This window comes from Aspergillus mulundensis (genome assembly GCF_003369625.1).
Source record: "Aspergillus mulundensis strain DSM 5745 chromosome Unknown scaffold_1, whole genome shotgun sequence".
Taxonomy (NCBI): Eukaryota; Fungi; Ascomycota; class Eurotiomycetes; order Eurotiales; family Aspergillaceae; genus Aspergillus; species Aspergillus mulundensis.
This window is the reverse complement of record NW_020797889.1, coordinates 2,527,854-2,555,571: the sequence shown is the minus strand read 5'-3', so window position 1 is coordinate 2,555,571 and position 27,718 is coordinate 2,527,854. Positions and strand designations below refer to the sequence as shown.

Below are 27,718 nucleotides of genomic sequence, written 5' to 3'. Positions count from 1 at the left end.
GAAAGTACCCGCGCTGACTTGCCCTGTTCTTAGATCTTCAAGATACACTTTGGAACCAGCTTGTCTTTGAAAAAGACTCATTGCACTCCTACCCACGCCGCACAAACTGAATCCGCAACGGCGGCAGCGTCGTAGTGAACGTATCTAGCGTCCTCCTCTCAAAATCCCCCCCATTCTCACCCTCCGCAAACCGCACATGAAACCGCTGCGCCAACTTCGACACCGAGATGCGCAGGCTCATCAAAGCCAAGTTCTTCCCAGGACAGACATAAGGCCCATACAAGAATGGAAAATACGGCGCCCCCTCCCTCACCATCTCCTTCCTCTCACACCACCGCTCAGGGACAAAGCTCTTCGCGTCAACATAGTACCGTTCATCCGTCTGAACCAGCTGCGTCGGCACGAACACATTCACGTCACCTGGTATGTACACCTCGTCGACCCTCATTCCTTCTGGTGGCGTAACGCGGTATCCGCCCGTCAGAATAGCGGGACGCAGCCGGAGCGTCTCGGTGATGATGTCGTCCAGGTAGGCGATGTTCTTGACATTCTTGTATGTCCAGTCCCCGGGACCGGATGGCATGGCTTCGTCGAGATGGCGCTGCAGCTTAGCTTGCACGTCGGGGTTCTTGGCGAGGAAGTATAGCACCGAGGTTAAGGTTGTGGCGGTGGTTTCGCTGCCGGCTACGAGTACGGCGCGGGAGTCTTCATGCAGGGCGTTTGCGGTTGGGGGCGCGGATGCGTCTTTTTCGACGTAGGCTTTTAGGAGCCAGGAGACTATGTCGCGGGGTGGTTCGTTGATGTTCCAGTTCTACGACACACTACTGATCAATACTTCTACCTAGCATCTGGGGGATGCCGGTGGTAAGCAGGACGTACCTTGTACTTCTGCACAATCTCGTCCTCGCACCATCTAAAGAACTCCGCCATCGCAGACGTCGCGCCGGGAAGGTGACTGATGATATTCAGAAGCCAGGGGATGTGGCCCATCACGCCTAGGATGGCCATGTGGCCGTGGACGGCCTTGATGCCTGGGTGTTCAACCCCCGTGGAAAGATTGTTGAATTCTTTCCCAAACCCGACATTGCCCATGATGTCAAAGCTGAGGAACATGGACCATTTTGTCGCGTCGACCGTGTGGTTCTCAGCCTTGTTTTCAATGTGTGAGATTAGAAGATCTGCCTTGGCTGCGACGTTTGGCTCGTATGTTGCGAGAGCTACAGAGAACGTGTTCAAGATAAGCCCCACTGCTCCTATGAGATCATCATGGAAAAGGACTCTTACCTTTCACGGTGAATCCGCGATCCCAAGCCTTCCGTCGCCTGCGATGGTCATCGAAGTCTCGCGTATGGTGGACATTGCAGTATTTTGACTCAGTCTGTGCTTGAGCATAGAACGTTGACTTGCCGCACTTGGACTGGGGTGATAGGAGCAGCGGGACGGCTGATGCGCGGACGATGCATATCTCTCTTGGACCAGTTCGGATAAAGTCACCGTACATCTCCTGCAACTTTGAGATCTCCTCATGATACTGGATGTTCCTCCCTGCAAGATACGCATCATAGAACCGCGATAGCTTCGACAGCCATGGACCCGGGAACCGGCGCAGACGATGGAAAAACAGCCGGTATATCGCGATGCTGGATGATAGGCCTATATTGAACGCGGAGACAACACATCCCACTCGAAAAAGAGTCTGTGAAATGGAAAATACGGTGAGAGAGAGATATGCGACTGTTATTAGGGCAACTGTTGCAGCGTATAAGCCCAGAAGACTGTACAGGTACTCCTCCACAGGTAACGTGCGAAAAATCGAGACATGAGACAAAACTCCAAGAGCTGCAACCGATAGGGAGAGATTGAGGGGGTCAATTTCCAGAGCCTGCTGAAGAGCTTCTGCCGGGAGGAAGGAAGCCATCGCGAAGGGCAGGTATGACCCAGCAAAGTGAATTCGGAAGGAGCGAGGATGTCGAGGCCGAACACTAATTATTTCCCAGATTCACACCGCATGACCAAGGCTGCTTGTTTCATTTTAGATGGCGGCGCTGCAGCAATGCATTAGCCTGCCCCATCTAATAACCTGCCAGGTCAATGGCATTGGCATCTGCGCTCCACCCACTGAGACGGCCCGGAAACCGTCCGCAGCCACCGCTGGGGTAGATCGTGCTCCGAGCGAATCATTGTGTCCTCTTATGTGGACTATCAAGATCGACTATCCGCTGAGGCAATGTCTAATCAAACATTCTCCACCTGGGCGAACGACTTTCCCATCCTTGGTAGGTATTCCGACCAATATGGAGTACGGCCTCGACTGCTGCGGTTCAGAGAACGAAAGGATTCAAGGTCGATCAAGCTCTTAGGCACCCTGACAGCCCTTGCACAGACAGATAAGGTTACATGAGCTCCAGACTGTTGGCATTGGCTCAGAGAAATATATCAGCAATGGCCCTGCACCTACCCATGTATACATTGACTTGATCATAGCACAACTGATGAGCGACCATGGCCGTCGACAACCTCCGACCGCTTGCCTACGCTGTCATTACCATCGCCTTCGCATTGGGCACTGCGTCTATCTTCCTTCGGCTTTACTGTCGATGGCGTCTTCGGACTTTTGGTCTGGATGATGCGGCTGCCATTTTCCTCTTCGTGCGTTATACTCTCTTTTTGCAAGCAACCTCTCTAATCTCTTGACTAGTGCGTCAACAATGTACAACAAGCGATTCTGTACATATTCCTTCATCACGGGTGCGGATTGTACGTACAAGTCTGCTCCTATCACTACTGTGCCATTCTAACCTTGTCTAGGCCGGCAGACAGAGCACCAGCGGGGATTCTCACCAACATCAGAAAGGTAGACCTTACGCCAATTTAGAACGTGTCGGTCAGCTAACCGACGCAGTTTCTTTTCGTAGAGGAGGTATTTTACATGTTTGTCCACTTCGTGCTCAAGCAGACCTTCCTCCTCTTCTACCTGCGCCTCTCACCGAGCCGGAGATTCCAGTGCGCCGTTTACACAACCATGGCCATATGCGTAATTTTCCTTACAGCAGAATGGCTTTTGGCCTTTCTGCAAGCCCGACCACTGGCTGCATACTTCCATCCGGAAAATTATCCAAATGCCAAGCGCCTCAGCGAGTACGTCGTGCAAATGGTCCCGACTGCATTGGTATGACCTGTCCCCAATTACCCTGCCGCTTGCAAGATACACCAATTCCGAGACTCTACTAATACCGCCTGCTTGATCTGCGCAGAACGCGTTCTCCGACGTCATCATCCTCATCCTTCCCGTTCCAACCGTTCTCAATTTGCAAATGAGCCCACGCCGCAAGATCGCCGTACTCGGAATCATCTGCTTCGGATCGCTATCCGTCGTCACAGCGCTATGCCGCTTCGTCGTGCAGAAGCAACTCATCTCAGAGCCTGATACTTCCTACATCATGGGCCGAATGGTCATCGTCGCGGGTATTGAGATTCAGATTGCAGTGGTGGCGGTCAACTTGCCGGCCCTTCGATCGCTCTTTACCAAAGTTTTAGGAAGTTCTCATGAAGCTTCAGGAAGCTATCCATACAATAATCAAAAAGGGGTGCATAGGCTTTCCAGTCTGAAGTCCCATTCAAAAGGTCCCGGCGTACGGAAAGGACTTAGGAGATCCGAGCCGCGCGATGGGGTGCTTGGAGCTACCCTGACTGGGTCCGAAGAGGAGCTGATGCGGCAACAAGGTGGAAGTGCCAGCCATATCCATGTTATTACAAACGTGGATGTGACATCTCACGAGGCCGTTGACGAGGATTGCAGGGGAGACATTGGCCTACCTTCGACGGAAAAGAATAAGCACGTCCACTGAGTTCCAGGAGACATCCACATTTTCTACGACAGTTAAATGGAAATTCTAAGAGCAAGCTCTGCATCTAACAATAATTTCAGCGATGTTTCGTTTCAGTCTTAACTATGCCTTCAAGCAAGGTCTTCCTCAATCTCAAATGCACCGCAATCTGTCTTCAGTTCAGGTATAAATACACAGAGCTGCAGTTGGACACGGCTGCTCTATTAACGAACTCGAGCCTCTCAATCCACAATGCCTACTACCACCTCGTCCACCCCCTCTCCATAGCCTGCTGCCACGGCTCCGTCGTCACATTCATCCTCTGCAAATTCGAGACGAGGTGCATTTCCTGCGCGACATCAACGAGGGGGTTAGATGATGAGTCTGGCGCGCTCGCAATCGGCAACCATCGCAAATGCATAGGCGGTTGAACCTCTGGCTCCGACTGACTGCGCCATTCGGCCCACTCTTCTGCGCTGAACGGGTCGAATAGCACGTGGCATATCTCCTGCCTGCCTGTGTTCCAGTCTTTTTCTGGGCAGACGTAGAGCATACCGTGGTACGTGCGATGGTAGTCGATATAGCTGGGCACGAAGCCCGGCGGACCTACCCTCGAGGTATCGGCTCCGGCTTCCTCACCTAGGGGACGAGAGGGAATCGATGACTCCCTAATCTCCAGCGCCGCGATCTGAACGCGGTAGTCCCCACGGCTATCCTTTTCGGCACGGTAATGCTCAACGCATTCTTCCACCGACGCGTTGCGCAAAAAGAACAATTCCAGTCTGATATCCAACGGCTCATGCATGGAATCGATCGCGCTGAAGAAGCCCGCTACATCCACGTTGTCCGGTGACGCATCGCCATGCGTGAAATAGATGGCAAAGGCGTAGAGGGGTGGTAGCGGGCATGAGACTAGGTTGCGGAATACGAGGAGAGCCGGGTTGCCGGCGTGGTCGGGGAAGGGAAGGGTGTGGGTTTGCGTGCGGATGCGGCGCTTGCGGGGGGCGCGGGGCGTGCCGGGTGGTAAGGATGCCATACGGAAAGAAAGTACTGCACCTTCAGGACTGGAGGATTATTGGGAGGACCTTATGCTACCAGTCAATGGGATCAAGTAGGTAATTACCACGCCACGATTATGACTCAGCGGGCTTGCCACCTACCGGTACTCTACTACCTAAGTTAACTCACCCAAGTATTGCAGGTACCTAGGGCTAATAGGACAAGACCTCATGTGAACAGGATCGCACAATGTTGATGGTGAGAGGGTAAGATGTCAACCGTCTTCTTCGCTCGGGAATGACAAGGGCTCTTATAAGGGCTGGTTATACCACCGGCCGAAGCCGACCGAGCCACGAGCAACGCACCTCCAGGGCTAGAAGCTATAACCTTCAAGGCAGCCCGGCATACATTTGAAGCAGGGCTATAAAGCGCCACGAGCCCTCATATACGACTCAATACATGTAGGAGCACGCGGGGTAAGCCATGACCAAGTATAATTGACCATGGATATACGTTGCATTGCGTATCAACCTAGCGCCTCGTATACATGGATCTTAGGACTCCTTGGCCCGCGGGCGTCGTACTCGGTTGCCATTCCTTGCCATAGTGGTTGATCTCGTATTCTATAAGACAAGACAAGTGGGGGAGGCAGCGGCCGCCTGGGTATATAACACCCCAAGACCCCTAGGAACCACCGCAAGCGCCAATCCGAGTGGCACCTATGTCAGATGGTACAAGTATCGAGGAAATGTCCCTTCCCACCCCCTCCGATAAGCCAAAACCAACGGGCTTCCACCCCATGGCCTGGATATCGTCGTCCCTGCAAGAAATCATCACAGAGGGACTGCAGCAAAGCGCAACATCCCGAGGAATCCTGCGCCACATCGCCTGCGAGCTCGACGGGAACCGCCGGTGGGCACGGAGCCGCGGCGTCCCAGTCTCTGCGGGACACAGGCAGGGGGCCGAGACGATGACGCAGGTACCTATGGCCCCGTATCAAAAAAAGCAATTACATTACTAACCGGATCGCAATCTTGTCAGATAGTCGAGACGGCATTCGGCTGCGGCGTGCAAGCCCTAACGCTGTACATCTTCAGCATCGAGAACTTCAAGCGCTCGGCCGACGAGATCCAGAGCATCATGGCCATTCTGGCCGACTGCCTTTCCCGGCTCTCGGACTCTGAAAACGGCCTCGCGAGGAGGCAGGGGTTTGCTATCCGCGTTCTTGGGAATTTGAAGTTGCTGGACGACGACATGCAGGCCGTTGTGCGGAGGACGGTTGAGAGCACGAAGGACAACGGGGCAAGGACTCTGAATTTCTGCATTGCGTATACGTCGCGCTATGAGATTACCGCTGCGGTTAGAAAGACCGTGATCGATGCATGTGCCACTAGGGACAAACAAGATCCGACGACAATCTCAGTCGACGATATAAATGCGAATATGATGACAGCTGACTGTCCGCCGGTGGACCTGCTGATCCGGACCTCGGGGACTACGAGACTGAGTGACTTTTTCATGTGGCAGTGTAATGGCTCGACGGATATCGTGTTTACGCAGACGCTGTGGCCGGAGTTTGGGCCGTTGCGGTTGTTGTTTGTTATCTGGAAGTGGCAGAATGGGTTGCTTTGACCTGGCTGCTGTTGGGTGACTCCCTCAGGGTTATACTTCACCCTATACATGCCCATTCTGCTCTCCACACCCCTGTGGTCGTATGTACCTGTCCGAAGAGCGTTTCTAATCCTGTTCTCTTAGTTGTTTAACATTTTCGCATAATACGGTAGACTCTGATATGGTGCCTAGTTCTCGGGCTGATAAGCAGATAATAGACCCATACGTCCAGCATTGCGCTCTAATGTATTCACTCCAGGCCGTCATTCAACTTCAGTTACAGGGCAGCACCCTCGTGACGGGTCCAGTAATTGGCGGCGGCATTGCAAGAATTAACTTTCGGAAAACGCCACCGAGATGCTACTGAAGTCACCTCGAGCCCAGAATATACCATGCTGAATATGTCACAGCCTTATATTCACTGCTTCTACCACAATGGAGAGGTTCAGAATGGGCGAAACTCATTGTTGTCCTGCCCAGTTGGCACTGAGTGAATATGGGAGTGAAGAAGCACAAAATGAGTAAGTGAAACAACACCCTGGCCCTTCCCTGCTGCTATATCTTCCAACCTCTTTCCTTCTGTCCTCGCGGCTTCTTCTTGCTACACCATCTTCACAAGTTCTATCTTCCTGACCCCAATATCTCAAAGAATCACGAACATGTCTGCACCTCGGGCTTGGGAGACCCCGGTCACCTTTCGCCCCCGAAATGTCCACATATTCGCTGGCAATGGCGATTACTTGGGAGGTAAGAAACTTTAACTCTAATGTCAAGATTCTAGTCTAAGAAGCCTTTCTCCCAGGTCTGTTTCTCAATAATCCTCCTCGGATCACAAATGCCCGGTTTCAGACGTACTGCGCTCGCTTTATTGTATTCGCCCAGGGCTCGCAATGGCGACTTTACGTATTGGGAGGCGATAATCAAGCCCAGTCCATGGTACTTAGGAATTCTAGTGCCATGCGACGAGGCCGTTATGTGATCCTGGGTCCCGAGAGGCAACAGATACCTGTTACCCTGCGGACAGACCCAGCGCAACGTCGAGTCCCTACCAACCAACCCCCAACATCTCGTTTACGCGGCAATCAGAGGCATTTTCGGCGAGCAGTCCTTGCGCGTGACGGTAGATGCGCTATTACAGGTGCTGAAGGTCCTCCGGAAAGACCAAATCGCGGATTGGTTGCCGCGCACATATACCCAGTTGCTAGGCAGAACGAATGGGCCAGAAACAATCTGCAACAAGCGTGGCTCACGGACACCAGCCCGGCACAGAGCATTTCTCCGAACGGCCTCTTTTCCGCCCAGAACGGTCTTCTATTGTCATCGGGCTATTTACATGAGTCCTTCGATTCATTCGATGTCGGGATTGACCCTGACGTAAGTGCTTTTGCTTTAAGACCCATGGACCACGAGATGCTAACCAGTTACACTACCCCTCTATAGGACAATTATCGTGTAGTGGTCTTCAATACGGACAGAATGAACCTTGGCGGACGATCCTTGAATGCCAGAACTAGACAGGGAAATGTCAATCATCGCGTCAGCGACCATTGCCTCCGCTGGCACTTCCAGCAGTGTATCCTTACACACATGCGCGGGGCCGGGGAACCCATATGGGATCTTTTCGATGATGACTATGAGGACACGAATGCTATTATGGAGCATGAGGACGCAGCCGAGTTGATGGAAGCTCAGCTCGCCACCCGTTTGGGTGCATTTATTGAAGTCAGCTGATCCTACTTGCCCTACTTGTCTACTCGCACGGCCGCAAGCTAATAAAGCTGCCTATCAGGATAGCGAGCCGAGTTCTTCTTGAACCTTGGAAATAAATACATGCTCTACCTCTTGGGTCCTGCAGACGCGGGCTCTGTCTGCACCCCGCGGAACAAACGCTTATCTTGCAGACTGTCTATCCAGATGAATTTCCGTTAATAAGTACGGCTCGGGCAGATTTTCGCCAGAGCTGGAGCTTGGAGGAGAACTTTCTTTCTCTCTTTTTATACATTTTTCTGTTTACATTCCGTTTCTTTCCGGTTTGTCTTTTTGCTTGTTTTTCTCTCTCCTCGTTTTCGTTACTGAGAACCGCATAATATGACATTATTCCAGACCTTCACAGGCAGCAGGCTACCCCTCCAGTTTCCCTTCTTGTAGTTCAAGAACATCAGGTCAAGTCCCAGTTCTTCCTGAAAGTACCCGGTATACCACATCACTACCGCCAAACATCGCTTTGGGTAGCAGTTGCGCCCGCACAGCCAGTCGAAACAGTATAGCTCCTGTTCGGATCACTCTCCCAGATAACACTGCCATCAGACTCCTTCTTGATGTACTTGTACTCGAACGTCGTCCCCACGGGAATCTGAAGCGTCACGGTCCAGAGCGGATTCGTAGACGTGTACTTGCTGGCCGAGAGAGCCACCGCAGAATCCGTATCCCACGAGCCAAGCTGCACGCTTGAGCCAACGATATACACGTTCTCGCCGTACGAGGTCGTCACCTTGGCGTCAAAGGTCACTGCAATTGCGGAAGCTGTCGCAGTGCAGGTGGACGTCGCCGACGTCGTAGTAGAAGTAGAAGTAGACGTCGTAGCTGAGCTTGTCGTCGTACTCCCACCCTCACTCCCATCTCCAACAATCCTAATATCCGCACACCCCAGATAAACCTGCGCCGTCTGAAACGAGTTCCACCGGAACCGCAGCAACGTATGCTCAGAGACATACTCCGGGATCCGAACCCTCTTCGTCACCGTATACCCGCCCGCAATCGTCGTCTCGCACGACCCCAGCCCCGCCCCATCAACCCCCTGACACCCGCGCACACTCCCATCCTCCGTCTGGAACTTCTTGCACGTGAACCAGTCGTTCCGGTAGCACGGCTCCCCGGGCGCACAGTCAGGATTATACGCGCATTCCTGGCCCCCAACGTCAAGACAGCTCAGCTCGCCTTCCAGAAAGCAGTCCTCGGCCGCCTGTTTCTCGGACTCGGTGGGGATATACCCCGGCGTCAAGAACAGGTCAATCAGGGCCTGGTCGGTACAGATCCCATACGTGAACATCCCGCCGTGGTCGCCGTTTGCGTCGACGCACCATTGCACTTCGATCACCGAGCCCGCGGTGTATGTGGCCACGGGCTCGGTGCCCCAGAGGCCCGAGGGGGAGGGCTGGTTGTAGTCGATGCTCACGCGCGCGTTGTACCCGCATGGTCCGCTGCGGCTGACTTGCGCGGCGGTTAGGTCGGGCCAGGCGGAGACGGGTTCCAGGATCGAGCATTCGGGGCAGGTGTCGAGTCCGGCCTGGGGGGTTAGCTTGAGTGGGAATGAAGGGGGGGGAAGGGTAGGGGTGTACCTCGAAGCCGAGGCGTGTGCGGCTGGATGGGATGGTGAGGTAGCCGTGCCCGGAGACGATGGTGAGGAGGGTGCTTGTGTAAAGGGCGAAGAGGGCCTTCATTGTGGGTAAGTTTGTTGCTGTACAGTTAGATACAATTTCTCCATCTGATACTGAGGAGCTTTAGGGGTCTTATACCCTAATCCTGAGGCTCGGACAACGGAAACTCTCCTGGACGGAAGGTGTGCCTGCATCAATATCAAGCTCTATTAGGATTGGATCGCATTCCGAGATTAATCTAATTGTCTTGGTATCCCCGGACTGCGGGGATTCTTCACAATGCACACTAGGAAGTAGGTAGCGGCAGGGGTTGCAGGGTTACAGGGGCCGGGCAATCCTCGGACAAACTAGTAGGACAAACTACTTCCTTGGACAAGGGGGTTACATCAGGCCATGTGCCCTGCTCGGTGAAGATTGCTTGGCTCGCTTTGCTTGCCTGCTGGTGTGGTTATGGTGTCCTCATAGTCAGCAGACATAACTGGGAATACGAATGTAATGCATGTGGTGAAGTTGTCGTAGCTCAGCCCTAAACACTTTGGTTCATGATTAGGATCGATAGTTCACCTTGAGGTATAACTATGGAATCCTTGACCTATCCGTCCCTAGTGATACACAGATTGGCCTCCAGCTCAAACGACGCCGCTTCCATGTCGATCTTGATTCCATGCGCGACCAGTGATACTCGAAGCACATGGAACACTCATGGGTGTCGGCCAAGGCCCGGTATATGTCCTAGCGTACAGACCATTGTGGGAATGGATTTCTGATCAGTGTATATAAGCCTAGCTTATCTTCAGTTCCTCTGTCATCAGCAAGATGTCCCACGTAGCATACTCTTTCAGTATGACACCGTCCACCTCCATTAGAACTCTCAATTTCGCGAACAATATACCCAAGTATTACGTATGTGGTAGTATCCTCATTCAGGCAGCGGCGGTTGTCAAAAAGGTCTCCCGTGCTGTATCGAACATTAGGGCAGCCCTTTAACTTTGGTTATCTATGGGATATCTGTCAGACATAATTAAAACCCTTCCGCATCGTACCTACTTAGATTATATGCGGTCTCAGCGTTTATTTTCACGGGTGGTTCAAAGATGGGAAGGAATCAGGTCACTTTAACCGGGTAAGGTGGTTCTTGCTGCCAGGTGCACATGGAGCTCTGTTAAGCGGATAGGGCATAATCATTGTCATCCATGAAGGAAGCCGCGACCAGATCCCGGCCGTTGCAGCACCTGTCGCCAAGGGCTTGCTAGGTCAAGTCCGTCCGGTAGAATGATTGTCTTTCATCACTTTCTGCCACGACGTAAAGCATCTTGTGTCTTGGTTATCTCGTTTTACCATCGCTCAGTTGGCGCGCAATAGGCCTCTCCTCGCTCATGTTCAGGCGACCCGCCCACGGGCACTCTGGCCACTACGGTACCTAGGTACCTAGACGGCAACCGGTCGTGGGCTTTCGCAGCAGGGGCACACTATGGGGAGTTCAGGGTGTCACACAAATACGAACCAGTCGGGGGGGAAACCTCACATCCGCCAATGATACTTCCCACATTCTTTCCAGGTGCACCGGGGTGGTACCGTCTCGGTTCAGAACTAAATCTCACTTTGGAACTGTGCTGCGAGCAAACTCGTCGAGCGGGGTACGCCATCTTTAAGACGCCCAACGATCCCCTGGGGTTCAACACGGATTTGTTCGACTCGGCAAGCTCCCAGTTATCTGCAATACTCAGAGACACAAAAAAGCGGGAAAATGCTAGGGCCCGAGTTGCTAGCCGCCGTCAGGGCAGAAGACGAAACCCGTGTCCGCCTACTCCTCCAACATGGCGCTGATATTCACGACCGCACCGGCACGAAGCAGACTGCCCTGATCCTCGCAGTAGAGGCCGGAAGCCGTGACATTGCTCGCCTCCTGCTCGCCACTGGTTTCGACATAGATGCATCGGATGCAGACGGTAACACGGCTTTACATCTTGCTGCTAAGCAGAGTCGTTATCAGATGGTGCGACTATTGCTCAGCAAAGGGGCGGATAAGGAGGTTTCAGATAATAGTGGGAGAACGCCACTGCATTCGGCATCCAAGTTGGGGGATGCAGTGCTGGTACAGCTGTTGGTAAACGACGGTGCCAACATCAGTGCTATCGATGATGATGGGAACACTGCAGTTGTGCTGGCTGAGGTGGAAGGCCATATTCATGTACTGAAAGCGCTTGGACACAGCCAGAGTATTGACAAGGGCAAGGAGGCTGATGAAGTGACTTCCTCTGATGGGAAGAAAGAAGACGACGTGACGGGGCTTGATGAACTGTCTGAGGAGAAAGGAGAGAAAGAGAGCCCAGCTGTTACCCTCGAAACACTCGAGCCGACGATGAAAGGCACTCCTGGGGATAGTTCCGACTCAGATGGTTCGGACGCTGAGTCCCCCATGGAGCCCTGGTCAGTGGTGAGAGACGTGCCTTCCATCATCAGAGCGGTCGCGTTCTCACCCAACGGTCGAGTTCTCGCCACTGGCCATGAGAGTGACGGCGTGATCTTATGGGACACAGACGAATGGGAGCAGCTGCATAGCCACAACATCGAGGGGGGTGTTGTGGACTTGTCCTTTTCTTCTGACGCACATCTAGCCGCTTGCAGCCACGACAAGGTTTTGCTGCTAGACATGTCAATCAGAGATAGGAACTGGATCACATTGACGGAAGAGAAGTCACAACGGGTGGCCTTTTCTCCCAGTGGCCGGTATTTTGTGACTGGCAATAACCAGTGCACAGATTCAGAGCCTGACATTTCCGTACACCAAATCCGAGTCCATACTACTAAAACAACAAAAGTTATATGGACAACCACCATGGGCAACAACGCCTGGTTTATTTTACCCAGTGATTCGATCGCGTTTCTAGACTACAAGCACCAACCTCTGGGCCTTGCCATCTGCAGTCTAGCCACAGGTCATGTTGAGGAGAGAATACCGCTGCCCGGCACCCTCATGTTGCCGAGGCTTTCTCCCTTCGCACAATCCAACAATGGGCATGTCCTTGCACTGGGTCGACGCATCTTCGATCTAGGTTCAAAAGAAACTAAAAGGACCGTCCTCCAGTACGATGCTTGGATACCAAACAACAAAAACAACAGATTCCCGAGCACTGCGGCATTATCGCCTAATGGAACTATTGCAGTGCGCAACATGACGCCTCATAGCGGATCTGAGGGCGGACTCGAGTCTATACTGGAATTTTTCGAAACAAGGACAGGCCGGTTTTTCTACCATTTGGACCACGAGCAAACGTTATTCTCGTCTTCCTTTTCTCCCGATGGGCGTTTTCTGGTCTTGGGGGGTACTAAACTTGTTATCATGACTAATTTAGAAAACTTACCATTCTCGTCTTTTGCTGAGAAGAAACTGTATCTCGGATATAGTGCGATGTTGATGTCTATGCGTTGGAGCAAGTAGGTGAATATGGGTTTACCTGATAGGATGGCCAAGCTGCCTTCATTAATTATTGCAGTGCTTATGATTTTGTTCCGAGTTACTTGATATCTCTCAATTGAACTTGTTCTGACTCAGTGCAGCTATACCTTTTGTGATATTGATGGGTAGAATTTACACAAGCAGATTTCCCAGGTGTCACGCCAGGGACCTTTGTCATGCATGCACCATGATTATCCTTTTTAGACACAAAAAGAATGAAACACATGTAGTAAAGCTGCTGTAAGGTTTTACCTAGTTTAAATTCAAACCCTTCAGCAGTTTATTAGCAAAAAATTGCAAAAGCCCAGCATTTACTTCTTCGATTCGATAGCCCCCTTTTTTACTAGCACAATATCACAGTACTGCTGGAATCAAGTACCCATAAGATGTTCTTGCCACAATACAACAAAATAAACCCATAAAGTATTTACCATCTCCTTCCTACTGCGCAAACTACCTGATCTAGAGAGCCTACGCCTCATTCGGTCCTTCATTCTGCTGTCAATCCCATGACACTCAATAGAACATCAGTTAGGTAGGGTATCCATCTAGCTGGAGACTAGACCCAGCTAGAAACTTCTCGCACGGACATACTAACCCATTATTACCCAACCCAGCGGTCGACGGTCGTTATACTCGCAGCTCGCTTCACGGTTGCGCCGTAACCGTTGCCATAGTGGAGACAGAATAGAGCCCGATACCCACCCTTCCCGACGAACGTTGAAAATTTTCATGGGTGCTCCTGCTCCGTGCTCCGGCGCTCTCGTCGGAGTCGGAGTCGGAGTCGGAGAGGGCACCTGATGAGGAAGTAACCCCATCAGCCCTGCTTTGGTGGCAAGAACTTGAAGATTGCAAGAGACGGGAAGCTTGGGAGATATCAGGAAGGCATTCAGAGCGTGGCTATGACTGTGCCTAAGAAACTATTGGGTCCGAAGTGAGAAGTGATGAGGAGACCGCACCTGGGCACTGGCGTTGATACATATATATATATTGAGGCTCTAGCTTAGGCTGGGCCTGTCTGCTAGTGTAGTCCGGCTACTGTAATCGTCGACAAATATCATATCGGTGACTACAAACTTGGAGCAATGATCGCCAATTATACTCCGTAGCTAGATAATTGCAACCGCAACAGGCGGACTCTGCGTTCAGAGTACCTTGAACCCTCCAGAGTATACTCAGTATAAGCCAGAGACTTCGGAGTTCGGAGCACCGCCGAGGCTGCGCCTCACTATTGGATTCTGATCTGCAGAGTGCAAACCGCAGAAGCAGAACGCCGAGAAACGGCGAGGGCGGAAGTCTCGGCATGATTTGACTGATTACCTAGGTAACGGCTAACAGCAACCTTAGGGTTTTCCTTGGAGACTGGAGTCACAGTGATATACCGGATAGCCGACTGTAGCCGCGACGGGGCCTACTCATATCAAATTTCGCCTGACTCAGCTTGGTGACAGTCAGACATACGACTCACAAACCTGAGAGTAATTTATCAAAGTCATCAGTCATACTCACCGGAACCTACCATCCATTGTCACTCAGAGTCATCATCAGTATTCGCAATTGGTGACGGCTAAGCTACCCCTGCTGAGCCATGAGTGAGTGAGTGACAGTCATGCTCTCCTCGAAGCCAAACCCACCACAGACACAGCGTTAAAAACAAGCAGGAACTGAGGAAACCCTTGCAGGTCCACCGGGCACCCTTTGCGAACAAAATTTCCCGATCGATCCGAGTGCCGGGCGCTGGAAGCCGCTGGCCCGCTGCGGGTCCGGAAAATTTTTCAGTCAGCGGCCTTAGACCCTCAGCTCAAGTTCAACCGAGCCACAGCCGGCGCCCAACCCAACTCCAAGAGCCTCGGAAGGGAAAGGGAGCTTGTTGAGCTCTGTAGGGCGAGCGGGATCCACGGTTCAGCTAATCAGCTTGCGTTGACAAGGCATGAGTAAGGATTTGATAAGGGCGGTTCGGAGGAATCGTGCCGGACTGGGAATAATTCAGAGGGCCATAGTGTGTACGATGTATCAGAAATTAGAAGGCTGGATGGTTCGATGGAAGATATCAATTGCGATGTCAGAAGTGTGAGGATTGGATTGAGAGTTGAGACGTTGAGCTTGGACGTGGAGGTTGCAGCCTTGGAGCCTGAAAGTCAGGTGGTCCATGCATCGGGAGCGTTGCCGAATCAGGTCACGTGGACAGAGGCTACTCCGCAGTTCATTTAAGAGTTGGGCCAGGTCCAACTCCAGACTCTGGGATTTGAAATCTGGAGTCGAGCACGTCACCAGTCGAACGCATGGTCAAGAGCCTACGGAGATAAAGCCACAACGCTTGTCGGCGACATTCTGTTCCCGCGTGCCAGTCGATAAACAGTGCGGGTGTTGAATGTTGACGTCATCAATTAGCGGGGATTAGAAATCCGCGACAAACCCTGGAGACGTCCGGGGTGACAGCTGCAAGTATTAATAATCGGGTCATTTTTGTCAGCGCGCCGACGAACAGGGGCCAGCGCAAGCGAGTCCAGCCGCAATTAATGGCAGCCCAGATAATCATCGTTTCGTACATCCATGGATGCGTATGCGCCTCGTATAGCCTTACCGGGAGTGACGGGATCAGACGGGCTCACACGTGGTGGTTGAGGCTGACCAGGTAAGCGAGTACGATAAGTGTTCATAAGATTGCAGATAAGATATGTGAAGGACATAATGTCATGGAGGTTGTCTTTTCCGACTTCCGGTGGCAAACATGTCGTCGCGGTGATGTCTTGTACCCAGATAGGCTTCATCAGGCAGATCTCGCAGGTATGTAGATCCGGAGGCAACAACTCATCGCAGCGGTGGCATCGCGCAGTCAGTCGCAGTTGTGTAGACAGAGTCACCATGAACCGCAGATGAACACGTCTGCGATAAGCGCTTGGCTGACCCGGGCAGTGCGGCTCCTCCGCATCTCAGCCCCGCTCAGTCAGAGTCAGAGGCAGTGTCAGTAAGGGATTGATTGATTGATTGGAGATAAGCCAATGAATGCGGCAGCCTGTAGAATCCAGACTCTCGGCCTCGTCAGGTTGTCGTACATTGTCCAGGCAACATTGTATACTATTTCTGCTGCTTTATGATCTCGGTTGCGTATTCGTTCCTACGCGAATGCGAGCAGACGAATGGAACGATCTCCTTTCAGTCAGCAGCCAAGTGTTTGATGCAGACTTGGCTTGTCGTCCTGATCGCATCATCCAGCCCTACGCTGAGACCCCGGGCACTCGGGTATTCGGATAGTATCATAAGCGGCGCATGGCAGCCTGGCTCATGGCTTGGTCTGAGAGCCTCAGAGCATCCAGACTGCAGGGTCGGTTGGCAGACCTGGAGTTCCGAGCATCAACCGGCGTTTGGAAATAAGAAAAAGCCAAAGAGTCATCTGCGGCTGAATCATAATAATGAGCATGGATGATTAGTTTCCGAATGGTTCTACGGTTGATGAGTTTGTCAGGCAGCCGGAGATTACCAATAGCCTAGAGCCATAGAATCACGGGAAATTGTTGCGATCCGATCTCCGGTGCTTTCCTTTTCGGGGTCATTTTGGGCTGGGCTGCTGTTTCTGGATCGGGTATAGCGGAGCGACGGCCACCCGTGACTCACTCTTTACAAGTGCTGATTGGGCCCAACAGCAGAGGCGGTGAATGTCAATCCTCAGGCTGCCCCGCTGATCGGATCCACGGAGCCCAGCTAGGGCGACTGAAATTTTATGCCTGCCCGGCCTGCGAATCACCCGGTCGGACTTACGGAGTGGAGAGTGGAATTAACAGGCTAACCAGGGAAAAAGAAGCAAATCGAACTAGCGTGCCTGCCGTCGGCGATGGGATTATGAATCAGAATTGATTCAGGAAACAAAGGCTAACAAAGAAGAAAAAAAAAGAGAAAAGCGGCCCACTGCTGGATATATCATCACGAAACCCATCCCTCGATCCCAGTCCTTTCTGACCGATCCCTTCTTCACCGACTCCCTGCCTTGCGACCCAGCTGCCTCCTACCTAAAGGCTAACCAGGAAGCCTCAGCCCTCCACGTATCTCAACATCAGCCACCGAACACTACGTCGACAGTCGACACGGACACTGCAGATTCGCATCGTCGCCAGCGTATCAAGACACGGGGTTACGAGACAAGACCGAAATCCTGGGCAGAAACGCGCAGGGTCCCATAATAATCATCGGTGGTATCAAGGAGATAAGGCTAAGGCAGTCAGCCTCTTCGATACACCGCCGCTGCGCCCCAGCCGCGATTGGACGATCGGAGGCCCGGCCGGATCAGTGCTGCCTGAGTCACAGCTGAGATCATAAACACGACAGGTCGCCCCGGATTCCACAAAATGTCAACAATTTTCTCTCCCACCTCTACTACTTCAACCGCCTCTGCTCCTGCTCCCGCCTCCTTCACCTCCTACTTCAACGCCCTCACTCGCAAGCGGCAACAGAAGAAGATGAGCATCACCCAGACATACTACCTCGCCCACACCGCCCGCCGGAAGCTCACCCGCGAAGCCTCCCGGGCGGACCACGACCTGCGCCTGCTGGTCGGCCACGCAAACCTCCTCGACTCGCTGATGCTCGACCTCGCCGACGCCGAGCAGGAACAAGAGCGCTGGTTCAACCAGACCGTCAGCGGAGCGACCAAGTCCGCCTACCGCGCCGACCAACAACACCACATCCAATGGGCCGAGACACTCGTCGAAGAGCCCGAGGAGGACTGGGACCCCGAGGACCTGTCAGAGACGGACTCGGATCTCAGTGAAGAAGATTCAGACTACGAAGAGGACTTCGCGCCCCTGCCCGTTGTCCGCCGACGCGCACCATCGCCCGTTGCTATCATCACGGAAACAGAGCTGGAAGACTACGACTCGGACTCGGACTCAGAGTATGAGTATGAGCACGACGACGCAGAGGATCTCGACGAGCTGGCGCTCACTCGCTCGCCATCACGGCAGCCACCGGAGCTGTCGCACGACGAGGACGACTCGGAAGACGACAGCATGCCGCCTTCACCACCACAACCGATCCTCGAGGCCTTCGACGAGAAGCAAGCACAAGCCGATCTTGCCCTCGCGGACTCGGACTTCGACCACCGATATTTCGTCCGAGCGCAGCAGCCGATGATCGAAGCATGTTGATCATGTCCTCTTATCTTCGGCTCTACTAAAAACGGAATATATAATACGTGATACCCTGACGATTGATGTTCGGCATTTAGCGTTTCGCACGCAAAAGGATTGGGAAGCATAGCCGTCGGCTTATATGCATGCATTGTTTGGCGTTTGGTTGGACTCGACACTCTTCTCTTGTTTACTTCGACTACATATACGAGATATATAGCATCGACCATATTTCTATATGGTGCAATCAAAATCATAATTATTCAATCTCAGTTTCAATCTCTACGAAATAGTAGTAGTAAACTCTAGAGCACTCCGTGCATTGACGCCTCGGCACGCGGCTGCTGATCGCACAAGCACACCGCTCGACCCTACCAGGATGCGCAGTCACATGCCGCCGTGACTGGTCACTGTGCACCGGCCATCCATGGCTCATCCGCGGAGTTCTCGATTATCTGATCTGATCGCTCGCTCGCTCGCGGCCTCGGAGTCGGACAGCAGGGATTCCATTTCCCGTCCGACACCGGCGGTTGTTCACAAATCACGAGGAAATGTAGACTACGCTACGTAGCACTAGCCGCAGGCATCCGCGGCATTGATTATGGTTATGAGCGTCAACATCCTGGCCGGGCTCTGAGGGTGCTTCCGGAGTAGAATATGCATGATCATCTGATCCAGATTCCATATCGCGTTGCGCCGGGATCAGAATCACATTCACATTCACCGGGCGGCGGGTGCAGGCGCAGGCGCCCTACGATGTGCTTTTGTTTTCGTTTTCTACACCGGACTCGAGGTCTGTATGCAGTTGCGCTATGCACGCTGCATGGAGCGTCCATGTGCTTGTGCTCCCTTCGTTACCCCTCACCCAGCTGTTCTACTAATCATCCAGGACCCAGTCGATATGGAGTTGGTCAGTGCCGCCGGAGCCCTGTTGGAACTTTCAACTTTTCCTTGAGTTTAATTCGCGGTCGCACAGAGTCAGATTGTATCTGTATCTTCATCTGATGAGATGAGATGAGGGAGATGGGACGAGAGTAGTCCTCGCAATCGGAAATCCGGAACGGAAGCTGGAGGAAGGAGGAACTTGGAAGGAAGCTCGGGGGGCTGTTATCCCCGAGTCCGAGGCCGGGTCCGTCCGTACTCCGTCCACTGGCACTGAGCCACTCTGATCGACGTGCACGGACTCTCTGGCAAAAGGGCGTCCGGCCTCCGCGGGTAAGGCGGGGACCTTGGGGCTGGGGCTTGACCCTTGGGCTAGGGAAGGTTCGGTTTGGTTGGACTGTTGGGGTGAAGTTTTATGTTTCCGAGGTTATGTTTTCGTGTTTTCACTACTACAACTATAGACTTTACGTGAGAGGAACACGAATATTGTGATTTATTGCTTTTGACCATGCACATCTACCAAGATGCCGTTGAGGTTGAATGTGTTTTCATATTCCTTTTTGCTCTTGATGCGTCCAAAAGTGCGGAGTCTTGGCTGCCTAACTCACTGCTTTCGCCTCCCCAACATGCTGCCGCGGTGATGCGGGGTAAAGGGTTAGAGTCATACAGATTACAGACGCTGAGACGCATATTGCAGAGTACTCCGTAGACTAGCTATGCATTATTATTGCGAGGGCCATATCTGTCCATGCAGTAGCAGGTAAATATTAAACAGGTCCCGCCGGCCATCTGATAAGGCTATATAAAGGTTTGGTCCAAGATGCCCCGCCGCCGTAGCTCTGAGACGCAAGGGCCAAGGCAATATAAGAGAAACTTGTTTTCTGCTTTGGTCTCAGCGTTGCTGAAGCATTGACTCCAAGCAGTTGCCCGGGGCTAGAGCTGCGCATCCAGTCCCGATACAGCAGATGAGAACTCCATCCATCCATTGGGATGTGCACCGAGTGGCCGGGGATAAGGGCCACCCTCGGCCATCTTTGGGATTATCTCGGATCAGATCAATGAGTTTAACCTTGCAGCATTGCATCTTGCGTTTTCTGCATTTTCTTACTTTGATCCGAGCTTAATCCATAGGTAGATTAGGGCTATGTCTACGTCGGGGTAGGCTCGGCGATCGCTCGGAATTGCAGTTCTGAGGGCGGGGTTGATAGAGATTTTTTGATCTGAGTTTCTGGTTGCCTGGATTACGAATGTATTTTGAGATTAAGGAGGACTTCATTACGCGACGCTGATGCAGAAGAAGTGGAAGGTGTGCCAGTTGACCGGATGCTCAATGGACACCTCTGTATGCGGACCACTCATGGAACTACTTACAAAGGCACTTTAGTAAGTCGTCGGGCTAACGACCGCTCTGCAGAAGTTGTCTCCTAAGATAATAGGCGAGAAATCATTGACCCGATACTCTAGATACCTAGACTAGAATCGATATCATCATGACCAAAAAAAACGCCTTGATTCTGATGAGTGGCGAGCGATGCATAGGAGGACGGAGTAGATATGTAGTTATACTCCGTGGATGACTCGACATCCCCACAAATTTCAAAGCTCATGATTCATGGGCTGGGATGCCGGCGGGAGTATACTCCGTAGCCTGGAGTAAATACGTACCCCAGAATGCGTAGCTCTGACTTCATGGCCCAGAACATGAACATCAGTTATGAAGTGTGTACTCGCCTCCCCACACTTTAACCTCGAACCCTCCTCTATATTATGTTTGTATAGCTACGGAGTACGTCAATGCATTTATGCACTCCGGGATGACCCTGCAAGGGACACCCCTATCCCTACCCGGACCAGCGGAGCACTCCCGGGCTCCCGAGGCAGGCGTCATGTACTCCGTATAACCTGAAGGCGCCACCCAATCCAAAGTTACTCAGTACGACATCTCATCATGATGTCGAAATCTCTCAAGCTAGGCAAAAAGATTAATGCAGCAGTTATACAACGTACGATGAATGATGTCGCTCGACGGGAGATACCGGGGATGACGTATTTGCCTCGACCGGTCTAGCCGAGCACCCGCACCCGGCCATCAACAAAACCGGACCTCATATGACCTCAACGTTCCTGACTGTCTCTGTTCCTGAACTTAAGGTTACGATCCCGTAGCTTGAAATATCCACCGCCCACATCCATCGCTGCCCTCACAATCACAACAAATAACAAGCTCCAGCTGAACTCATTAGCCCCAAGCCACTAGCATACTCTCTAGCCATCACCATGTCCCCCACACTCACAGTCCCCGCCTCAACCCCGCAAAATCCCAGATCACCAGACGCAACCGCGAACGCGAACGCAAACACAGACACAACACTCACGGGGACATGCCCCTGCGGCTCAATCTCAATTACAGTCCAGGCGTCCGACCCCTCACTACGAAACGACCAAGACAACAGCAAGAATGCCAACGCGCTCACCATCGACGCCGACAAAACCGCGATCCAGGACCGACGAAGTACGCTGAAGATGTACTTTGACCTGGAGATGATGAGCGGGCGGCAGATCGAGAAGTTCTTTTGTTCGAGCTGTGGGTCGTATGTCTCCTCTCCTTCCACTTTCACTTACATCAAGATCCATGGGTTGAGCTAGTTAGCTAACGCGCCGCCCAGACCCGTCATGTCCATGACGGCGCTCCTGCCCGGCCGCGTGAATCTCACAATGGGGTTGGCGCCGCGGGTTCCTGAGTCGGGGTTTGAGAACAGACAGACTGCGCTTCGGCCTCCTGCTCTTCCGAGGCATTCGCAGTCTGGGAAAGGGAAGCTTGATGATGCTGTTCAATGGAGCACCAAGGCGAATGCGGGGGTGGCATAGTTAAGATTAGAGTGATGGGAATAGATGAAGAAGGATGAGACGATTTAATTTGATCTGTAACGTAGCTAGATGGCTTCTTTATGTCATGAGTGATGAGATCCGGAACGATGAATGAATTGAAACATTCGAGGTTAAAACTTTCTTAGCTCTGGCTTTGTTGGTTTCGTATGGCCGGGACAATGTGTCGGGTATCGATAAAAAAAAAATAGCTGGGCAGATATGGTGGCTTCAAAGGCATCACAAAGCCCGTCCACTGTTATGGAAAGGCCAGACAAGGAAGGCAAAGCCATAAACAAAGAAAAGCTGAAAGCTGTGTCAGAATGCAGCATTAACTTCCACGACATGGATCTTTGACACCATCCCTTAAAACCACCTTATCCCTGCCTGTCTTATCCCGGCAAAACCACGCCCAATATTTCCAAGGTTGCCAATAATAGCACCAAACCAAACAAATTCGTAACAATACGTCTTCGCACTTACCTAGGGATAAACAAACCGTACACAATGCCGGCAAGCAGTGCCCAGCCGTATGACCCAACCTCCGGAGCCTTTGACATGGCCGTCAATGTCGCTCGCCGAGATATTACCCCCGGCCCGGGCATATACTATTTACTCCCGATAATCATCGTATGTCCGCTTGTCGCGGCATATATGGTCTGGATTTGGTGGGGTGATAGGAAGAGGATTAAGGAGGCGGAGCAACAGGAGCAGCAGCAGCAGCAGAGTGGTGTTTAGGTTATTGACGAGGTGGTGCAGCTGGGTCTGGGTTACCGTGATGAAAGCTGTCCTATAGGCTTAAGGGGAGGATTACGTGCGATTACTATTCTTTCAGAGCTATAAGTCTTGTAGAATCTGTTTTATATCCCTTGATTTTCTGATCGTAGAGCGGGATGCATTCCAAGGTTACTATGGTACTCAAAATGACATGATGTCTTACTGGCCCTATTCATCCAGGACCTGAAATAACCCTAGTTGGAGGCCTCACGTTCTCTGGGTACTTTCGGAATCGTATACTACATATAACAGTGAGTCTTGACAATGAGCTAGAAACTGTGTCTTCGGTGCGATTGTAAAGACCATTCCCCCGGATTAAGCTACGCATGCTAAACTCGCTAAGACGCAGGCCACTATGGGTCAACTTCACTACAAAATACATCGCTATGCCCCAGTGAATATTGTGGCTCTGATTGAAGACTTGATCTGTCTCCCTAATGCGCTCCGTGTCGGCTACAGCCTCCGCTCCCGATCCGGTTGTTCGGCTGGAGGGCCGTATTAGGGTTTGTGGAATGAGGGAAATGTAGCCGATGACAAGATCGTTAGATTGTTCGGGACAGGGGGTGGGCGCATCATCTGATGCTCTTTTAGTACCTGAGCTGTTTCTACAATGGAGTTCTCCAGCGCCGAGACACGCAATGGTGGGTTCTTTCTGCAGGAACCCACCCCGGTTTGCATCCCATGTGCATATGCATACCATACCTAACCCATCGGCGGATCGGCTCTTCTGCCGAGCAAGGATCGCAACTATGGAGTGTAAGTCATACGGAGATTTTGTACCCGCAATCTCCTTGGAGCATACTCCGCATTGGAAATGCCGGGGTATTCACAGACAGGGAGAGTCTCATGATGCGGAGAGTACCTCGTGGTGCGAGGCTATATAAACTCATCATATCTATCCACGGTCATCTGGATAGGTAGGTTTCTTCAGGCCGGCTGGTATCTACTCTCTTAGCATTGTCATGAAGAATCGCAGGCTCGCCCTCCTGGGCGCCATCGTCGCTTCGTGCATCGACGCAGCGTCCGGTGCATCGCAGTCCTATACCTGGAAGAATGTCGTTACTGGAGGTTCGTCACTACCAGCTTGACCTAATCAGATGCCAACTCTAATCGTTCAGGCGGCGGCGGCTTTGTGCCGGGGATCGTCTTCAACCCGTCCGAGCAAGGCCTGGCCTATGCCCGCACTGACATCGGCGGCGCATACCGTCTGAACTCAGACGATACATGGACGCCTTTGACGGACTTTGTGGGAAACAGCGATTGGTATGGTCATCTTCACCCTTTCTGGCTTCACTGAGTCTGACAAACGCCAGGAACCACTGGGGCATCGACGCCCTCGCTACAGACCCGGTCGACACAAACCGCGTGTACCTTGCGGTCGGAATGTACACCAACGAGTGGGACCCGAACAATGGAGCGATCTTGCGCTCAACGGATAAAGGCGAGACATGGACGGAGACGGCATTGCCGTTTAAGGTCGGTGGGAACATGCCTGGGCGGGGGATGGGAGAGGTAAGCACGTCGATATCTTAACAATGTCTGAGCTTCTCCTGGGCACTAACTACGCACAATGGCCATAGAGGCTTGCAGTTGACCCCAACGACAACCGCATCCTCTTCTTCGGAGCCAGGAGCGGCAACGGCCTCTGGAAGAGCACAGACTATGGCGCGACTTGGGCCAAGGTTTCGTCTTTTACGTGGACAGGCACGTACTTCCAGGACTCGAGCTCGACCTACACCTCTGCTGTTGTGGGCCTTGCTTGGGTGACGTTTGACTCTACGTCTGGCCAGTCGGGGTCTCCTACTCCACGGATCTTCGTTGGTTAGTAGATCCAACTTGCTTGCTCAGTCAGAGCTAATGATGGGACCAGGCGTCGCAGATACAGGCCAATCCGTCTTCGTGTCTGAAGATGCCGGTGCTACATGTAAGGCTCACCTGCACCCGATCCAACCGCTGCTGACCTTATAGGGAAATGGGTATCCGGCGAGCCCCAGTACGGCTTCCTCCCGCACAAAGGCGTCCTCTCTCCATCCGAGAATACGCTGTACATCTCGTACTCCAACGGCGCCGGCCCCTACGACGGCACAAACGGCACAGTCCACAAGTACGACATCTCCACGGCAACATGGACCGACATCAGTCCCACCTCCATGGCAGACACGTACTACGGCTACGGCGGCCTCACCGTCGACCTGCAAGCCCCCGGAACCCTCCTGGTCGCCACCCTCAACTCCTGGTGGCCGGACGCAATTATCTGGCGCAGCGTCGACTCCGGCGCAACCTGGTCGCCCATCTGGGAGTGGAACGGATACCCGAATATCAACTACTACTATGACTACGATGTTTCGAAGGCGCCGTGGCTGGAAGACTCGACGTCGACCGCTGAGTTCCCCGTCCGCGTGGGCTGGATGATCGAAGCGCTATCCATCGACCCCTTTGACTCGAACCACTGGCTGTACGGCACCGGCGCCACGATCTATGGAGGGCATGACCTGACAAACTGGGACTCAGGGAACAAGGTCACGCTGCAGTCTCTTGCAGTAGGCATTGAAGAGATGGCCGTGCAAGCGCTGATTGTTCCCCCCGGCGGCCCCCTGCTCTCCGCCGTCTTCGACGAAGGCGGCTTCTACCACTCGGACCTCGACAGCCCTCCATCCCAGAAATACCACACGCCCACATTCAGCTCGACGAACGGGCTCGACTACGCGGGCAACAAGCCCTCCAACATCGTCCGCTCGGGGTCTTCAGCCTCCGGCACCGACCCCACCGTCGCCCTGTCCAGCAACTTCGGCAGCACCTGGTCGGCCAACTACGCTGCGTCGTCGTCCACCGGAACCGGGAGCGTCGCCTTCTCAGCGGATGCCGACACTGTCCTCCTCATGTCGAGCACGCAGGGGGCCCTGAGATCCCAGTACCAGAGCACATTCACCGCCGTCTCGAGTCTCCCCTCCGGCGCGGTGATCGCGTCAGACAAGTCCGATAACGCGTACTTCTACGGTGGCGCGGGCGGAGCCATCTACGTCTCCAGCAACACGGGGTCCTCCTTCACAAAGACAGCAACTCTAGGCACCAGCTCGTCGGTAAACGCCATCCGCGCCCACCCCTCCATCGCAGGAGACATCTGGGCCACAACAGACACCGGACTCTGGCACTCAACCGACCACGGCGCAACGTTCACGCGTGTCTCCAGCGCCGTCACAGCGGGCTGGAGTTTCGGACTGGGTGCACCGTCGTCTAGTTCGTCATACGCCGTGCTGTACGGCTTCTTCACGATCGACGGCGTAACAGGCCTCTTCAAGACCGAAGACAGGGGCGTAAACTGGGCGGTTATCTCCGACGCAGAGAACGGGTTCGGCGCGGCGTCGGCGAATGTTGTGAATGCTGACCCGGAGACATACGGGCTTGTCTTTGTGGGCACCAATGGGCGCGGCATATTCTATGGCGAGCCGGCTGGGGCTCTGCCGACGGCGACGGCGACGGCTACAGCTACGGCGACGTCCACGGGTACGACTTTGACGTCGACGACTAGGACGAGTACCTCTACGGCTACGGCTACGTCTACGGCCACGCAGACTACGACGACGACGTCTACGAGAACGACCACAACTGCTACAACGACGACATCCACCACTGCGCCTACGGCAACCGCCGCGCCGTACGGACAGTGCGGAGGCAGTGGGTATACGGGGCCGACTGTGTGTCCGAGTGGATGGACGTGCACGTACGCGAACGAGTTCTACTCGCAGTGTAAGTCCGCTCTTTGATCTGTGTTGATGGGACTAGGGTTATCTGACTTGTGTTCGTGGAACAGGTACGCAAGCGTAGGTTGGTACTAGGTTGGTAGCCTGGTCTGAGATGTAGTTGGGATGTGGGTAATGTGCTTAGTACTATACTGTATGGTAGTATAGTAGCCCTACCATAGCTAAGAAGAGAATCAGCGTCCATGCTACACTGCACCTGGACAGGGAAGACCTAGGTGGGATGTCTTGGACTCACCACGCGAATCAAACCCTATAATAGTTGACCTCATGCTACGAAAGAGCCTTCGTATTTGTCTCCCAGAAGAAGAGACCTCGGGAGTAAAGGCTGATGCTAATCTCTCGATTCATAGACTGCCAATGCCTTGTTGTAACTCGGTTACTATGGAATCATATCGGCACTGGGAAATATATTTTAATAATTTCCGGGGTATCCCCGCCATCCCATCATTGTGGCACAGCCTATCCATGGACCCCTTGCATAACAGCGAGAGTCTTCTATGGATGCTCGGATTCCATCGATCAACCTTCCAATGTTTGTGACCGTGCATGCAGCAGTGGCCGGTTCCGCCTTCATTCCCTATAGTGCAGACCGAGCAATATGAATCTCGTGACAGGTTCTCGGCGACTACCAATGGATAGGGTCCACGGGTACATATCACTTGCATGGTCCATGCGTGAGCGGTAGCAGTCCTCACTGAAATTTCTCTGAAATAGCCGGCGAATCACATCCGAATGGCCATACTCGAGGCCTCGGATTCACCGGGCCCCAGATGATGGCAGGGGTCCTGTGGCTGACACGTAGCAACCCTATATCCCATTGGAATGCTCGGAGACCGTGACACACGCACGCAAGGGATAAACGTCACGATTTATTCCAGACAGCATTCCCCACGAACAGCTATTTATGGGCTCGCAGTCCCTCCACATCAAGGGGACCTCTTTTCCAAATCTGTGCCCTCCTCATTCTGTGCCCTCCTCATAGCCTTGATACCCCATCCCCATTCCACAATCGCAAGGACCCTTCAAACAAAGCACC

At 52.9% G+C, this 27,718-nt stretch overlaps 10 protein-coding genes across 10 annotated transcripts; 7 read left to right on the top strand and 3 right to left on the bottom strand.

Moving 5' to 3' along the window:
• Positions 1-88: 88 nt before the first annotated feature.
• On the bottom strand, positions 89-1,918 carry DSM5745_02337 (cytochrome P450; the record flags this gene model as incomplete). Its single annotated transcript, XM_026744353.1, has 3 exons — positions 89-811; positions 880-1,217; positions 1,285-1,918. 3 exons carry the CDS (start codon positions 1,916-1,918, stop codon positions 89-91), a joined length of 1,695 nt encoding a protein of 564 aa, XP_026607516.1.
• A 584-nt stretch (positions 1,919-2,502) lies between these two features.
• On the top strand, positions 2,503-3,848 carry DSM5745_02336 (uncharacterized protein; the record flags this gene model as incomplete). The annotated part of the gene is made up of 5 exons (XM_026744352.1): positions 2,503-2,649; positions 2,699-2,757; positions 2,809-2,854; positions 2,903-3,169; positions 3,255-3,848. 5 exons carry the CDS (start codon positions 2,503-2,505, stop codon positions 3,846-3,848), a joined length of 1,113 nt encoding a protein of 370 aa, XP_026607515.1.
• Positions 3,849-4,086: 238 nt separating this feature from the next.
• On the bottom strand, positions 4,087-4,863 carry DSM5745_02335 (uncharacterized protein; the record flags this gene model as incomplete). The annotated part of the gene is made up of 1 exon (XM_026744351.1): positions 4,087-4,863. The coding sequence occupies one exon, from the start codon at positions 4,861-4,863 to the stop codon at positions 4,087-4,089; it is 777 nt and encodes a 258-aa protein (XP_026607514.1).
• A 684-nt stretch (positions 4,864-5,547) lies between these two features.
• DSM5745_02334 (undecaprenyl diphosphate synthase family protein) lies at positions 5,548-6,458 on the top strand (the record flags this gene model as incomplete). Its single annotated transcript, XM_026744350.1, has 2 exons — positions 5,548-5,805; positions 5,868-6,458. 2 exons carry the CDS (start codon positions 5,548-5,550, stop codon positions 6,456-6,458), a joined length of 849 nt encoding a protein of 282 aa, XP_026607513.1.
• Positions 6,459-7,096: 638 nt separating this feature from the next.
• Positions 7,097-8,168, top strand: DSM5745_02333 (uncharacterized protein; the record flags this gene model as incomplete). The annotated part of the gene is made up of 3 exons (XM_026744349.1): positions 7,097-7,184; positions 7,240-7,811; positions 7,878-8,168. 3 exons carry the CDS (start codon positions 7,097-7,099, stop codon positions 8,166-8,168), a joined length of 951 nt encoding a protein of 316 aa, XP_026607512.1.
• Positions 8,169-8,643: 475 nt separating this feature from the next.
• DSM5745_02332 (putative Starch binding protein) lies at positions 8,644-9,877 on the bottom strand (the record flags this gene model as incomplete). Its single annotated transcript, XM_026744348.1, has 2 exons — positions 8,644-9,735; positions 9,776-9,877. 2 exons carry the CDS (start codon positions 9,875-9,877, stop codon positions 8,644-8,646), a joined length of 1,194 nt encoding a protein of 397 aa, XP_026607511.1.
• Positions 9,878-11,561: 1,684 nt separating this feature from the next.
• On the top strand, positions 11,562-13,256 carry DSM5745_02331 (uncharacterized protein; the record flags this gene model as incomplete). The annotated part of the gene is made up of 1 exon (XM_026744347.1): positions 11,562-13,256. One exon carries the CDS (start codon positions 11,562-11,564, stop codon positions 13,254-13,256), a length of 1,695 nt encoding a protein of 564 aa, XP_026607510.1.
• Positions 13,257-17,617: 4,361 nt separating this feature from the next.
• DSM5745_02330 (uncharacterized protein) lies at positions 17,618-18,415 on the top strand (the record flags this gene model as incomplete). Its single annotated transcript, XM_026744346.1, has 1 exon — positions 17,618-18,415. One exon carries the CDS (start codon positions 17,618-17,620, stop codon positions 18,413-18,415), a length of 798 nt encoding a protein of 265 aa, XP_026607509.1.
• Positions 18,416-21,556: 3,141 nt separating this feature from the next.
• On the top strand, positions 21,557-22,147 carry DSM5745_02329 (uncharacterized protein; the record flags this gene model as incomplete). The annotated part of the gene is made up of 2 exons (XM_026744345.1): positions 21,557-21,870; positions 21,946-22,147. 2 exons carry the CDS (start codon positions 21,557-21,559, stop codon positions 22,145-22,147), a joined length of 516 nt encoding a protein of 171 aa, XP_026607508.1.
• A 1,736-nt stretch (positions 22,148-23,883) lies between these two features.
• DSM5745_02328 (putative endoglucanase) lies at positions 23,884-26,746 on the top strand (the record flags this gene model as incomplete). The annotated part of the gene is made up of 7 exons (XM_026744344.1): positions 23,884-23,989; positions 24,040-24,184; positions 24,235-24,433; positions 24,502-24,742; positions 24,792-24,845; positions 24,890-26,668; positions 26,742-26,746. The coding sequence occupies 7 exons, from the start codon at positions 23,884-23,886 to the stop codon at positions 26,744-26,746; spliced, it is 2,529 nt and encodes an 842-aa protein (XP_026607507.1).
• Positions 26,747-27,718: the final 972 nt, after the last annotated feature.